Raw genomic sequence first — 3,182 nt, 5'->3', positions numbered from 1 at the left:
CCCCCCCCCCCCCACACACACACACACGGTCCCTGTGGGACACTCCATCTGCCCCACCATCTCAGCATTCACGAGCCATGCCTGGTACCTTGAGGTATGTAGAAAAAACATTTAAAGATGTGTCTATGGCAGAATTGCTGATTCTCCGAATCAGCATTGAATCTTCAGATTCAGATTCGGCTGAATTGAATCAGGACAGGGATCTGGATCAACTAATTGAATCGCTGTCCCCAATTCACACCGAATCTGAATCCAAATCAAATACGGTCCATTTCACACAACCCTAATGAGCATCTAGTATTCTTAATAGACGCTGGTTAATGTTGTGGCATAGTATGGCTTCTTGGCTTTATGTATGTGCTTTGTCGGCAAATAGTCCGAATTCTTTTCTCGCTGCTCTTTGTTCACATAATGAAGGGGTTGCAATGCCCGTCCATCCTGCCTGAAACAGAAACAAACAGTTATCTGTTTGCCTTGCAGATAATATTCTCTGAGGACTACCAGCAAGAGAATGGGCTGACCTGGCACAAGAAACACTTTACCTGCCTGGAGTGTGAGACGCTGCTGGCTGGCAAATCTTTCAGCCTGGATAAAGGAAAGATTCTCTGTACAACTTGCAGCAAAAGCAAGCATCCCTAAACACCAAGTAATGGAAAAAACAAAGTCTGTTCTCCTAGATTCAAACAAGAATTATGTTCAGAATAGACCCCTGCCTGTTCACTAGCAGGCAACTAGAAACCCCCTTAAATTGAACAGGTTTGAAGGGAAAAAAATGACTCTTTTGGGGGGAACAAAAAGCAAATTCATATGCAGGGGAGGGAGGGAAGAAGGGGAAAGAGATCTTTCGACTCTTACTAGGAAGGAATAGAACCTAAACCACTGACATAAGTAGTTTCTGTAGCTTATCCACATTGGGTTAAACCTCATAGTAAGAACAGGTGAGCTATTTGAACCCAAGAAGTCCTCACCCAGACTTCCAACTGAAAGATCTTGCTGCATTCTTTTCTGAAGTAATAGCTCTCAAAATTAACATTTTGGCATACAAAGCTGGTCAATTTGGTGTACTGGTTTTCCTCAGTGAGTAGGGGGCAAGACGATTGTTTCAGTTATCCTCTAAGAGCCTTGCATGTCTAAACTAATGGCAGAGTTGTACAACACTGACTAATCTAACTATCTCTTTGAAATTTGGCTCAATACAAATGTTCCTGGCAATTCTGAATATATAGCAGCACACCCATAGGCTCATATGATCTTCACTTTGTATCCACCTGCAAAGCCTTTTACAGCTGGTGGATCTGTAGGAAGCGGCACTGTTTCCTCTGATTAGTAACACACTGGTCTCAAAGGCAGGAAAGGCATTTAAAATGTGAATCTCAAACACCATATTTTTGGCCTGGAAACATATGTTCTCACGAGAAGAGTCTGCCATACTGTGTCATATGTGCTGTGATGCCAGCCTTTCCCATAGTGCTTTAATATTTCCACAAAACAATAGAAAAAAAAAACCCTTTCATTTGTGGTTTTCAGGCTATGGCTATCTATTCACCAAATACTGGATTGAAATCGTCAGCTGAATTTTCATCAGATGAGCCACTGAATGGCCCCCAAATTTTTACAACACCATCCTGTGCTGGATTACAACCAGCAATCTGTCATGTTACCACTCCCTCACATTCATCTGACTCTTTCAATAGACAGAGAATAGCCAGATCACTGACATGTGTATGTCTATATTTGCTTAGTTTCTACATACCTAAATTACTTTCTAAAAAGAAGTGGAATATAGTTTGCAAAAATATTGCAGAATTAGACATGTAATAAGTTAACACTTGCTCACTAACCGTTCTTTGAAATGTGTAAGATGCTTGTATCTCTCCTTTGGAGAGATTAGGTGCACTCTGAATATGGGCATAACTGCAATCATAGTACTACATATAAAAATGAATCCAATTTTAATTGCTAATTAACTTACAACTTTGAAAGTTAGATGCACACACCCAGCTCTGAACTTTGCACTTCTTCAGCTGCATATTTGAACACACATGCTGTTTGCAAGTCAACACCCATATGTATAGTACATTAGTTTGACTTTGAACTCAGCTTCACTTCTGACATGGAAAAGATCTGTCAATTTGAGTGAATCAGTAGAAGCCAACATCTGTGGGTAGGGGTAGTTTTTGAATGGATTTATCTAAACATGAGTCTGTTTGGAGATATACATTAAAATTCAAAGGGAAATCTCTTATGGATGATAATAACTTATCTAACATGATTTTAATTGGTATTCCTGGACATCATAGGACATTGAAATAAATAAATTAAATCCTACCTCCAGGACTAAAACAACAGCATCAACAATTCTGAGGTTGTGATAAGTCTTGGGAGTGATGAAAATGTATTGTCTGTTTGGTAGCTACACAATGCATATTCCTGGGATTGCCTGTGGCTGTTTTGTCAATATGACTCATCTCTGATTGTATCATGGATATTTTGACTATTTGGGGGTATCAGTTACTTCTGTGAACTCAGTAGAACGCTATAAATCAACAGATGTGTCAACTCCCAAGTTATGCTAAGAATTATTAAGCCCTGTTTGAATAGCTTTGGATACAAGTAGTCAACGTGCTTTGAATGTTAGCAATTGTGAATGAAAAATAAAACTTGTGGCTTAGTTCTACTGCAGTTTTACTGACTGACTTATTATAGTATCATGAATTATTGATGCTGAACTGACGTGGACTTTATAAATCCTTTTTTTTAATTAAAAAAAGTAATGTTATACCTTAATAGATTAAGAAGGGCAAAAAAAAAAAATAAAAAAACAACCTTACACAATGTAAGAAAGGGGTAATGTGGCCTGAATCCTGTGGGAAAACATTATTTTGATAAAGTAAATAGAAGTTCATGATAAGAAAGCATTTTCAATTTGTGCGCAAAACTTGTTGTGTTATAGCCAAATTGCCTCTCGAGATGTGAGTGTGTGTTGTGCATGTAAACAATACATATCTAGGTAATGCATAAATTAATGCAATGAACCTGAAATGCCACTAAATTAATAGGCACTATATATAACACATCTTTGAGTTCTTTCTCCCACCGTGGGGAGTCTTATTTTGCTCAGAGATGGCTGCTTTTTTTTTTTTTTTTTTTTTTTTTTTTTTTTTTTTTTTTTTTTTTTTTTT

General features: G+C 37.9%; 1 protein-coding gene across 2 annotated transcripts in view; it reads left to right on the top strand.

Moving 5' to 3' along the window:
* The window catches only part of LMCD1 (LIM and cysteine rich domains 1), a 70,494-nt gene that overhangs the window by 63,281 nt on the left and 4,031 nt on the right, over positions 1 to 3,182 (top strand). Inside the window, exon 6 of one of the 2 annotated variants that reach the window (XM_019504699.1) lies at positions 481 to 646. In XM_019504699.1, coding sequence (XP_019360244.1) covers positions 481 to 639 — 159 coding nt within the window. In that variant the 3' untranslated portion in view covers positions 640 to 646. Of the gene's footprint in view, positions 1 to 480; positions 2,678 to 3,182 lie in introns of those variants that run through there. The other variant, XM_019504698.1, reaches the window with a different exon arrangement.

Source organism: Gavialis gangeticus, unplaced genomic scaffold (genome assembly GCF_001723915.1).
Source record: "Gavialis gangeticus isolate Ggan-Ray unplaced genomic scaffold, GavGan_comp1, whole genome shotgun sequence".
Lineage (NCBI taxonomy): Eukaryota > Metazoa > Chordata > Crocodylia > Gavialidae > Gavialis > Gavialis gangeticus.
Note: the sequence above shows the minus strand (reverse complement) of the source record. Positions and strands in the feature narration are given on the sequence as shown.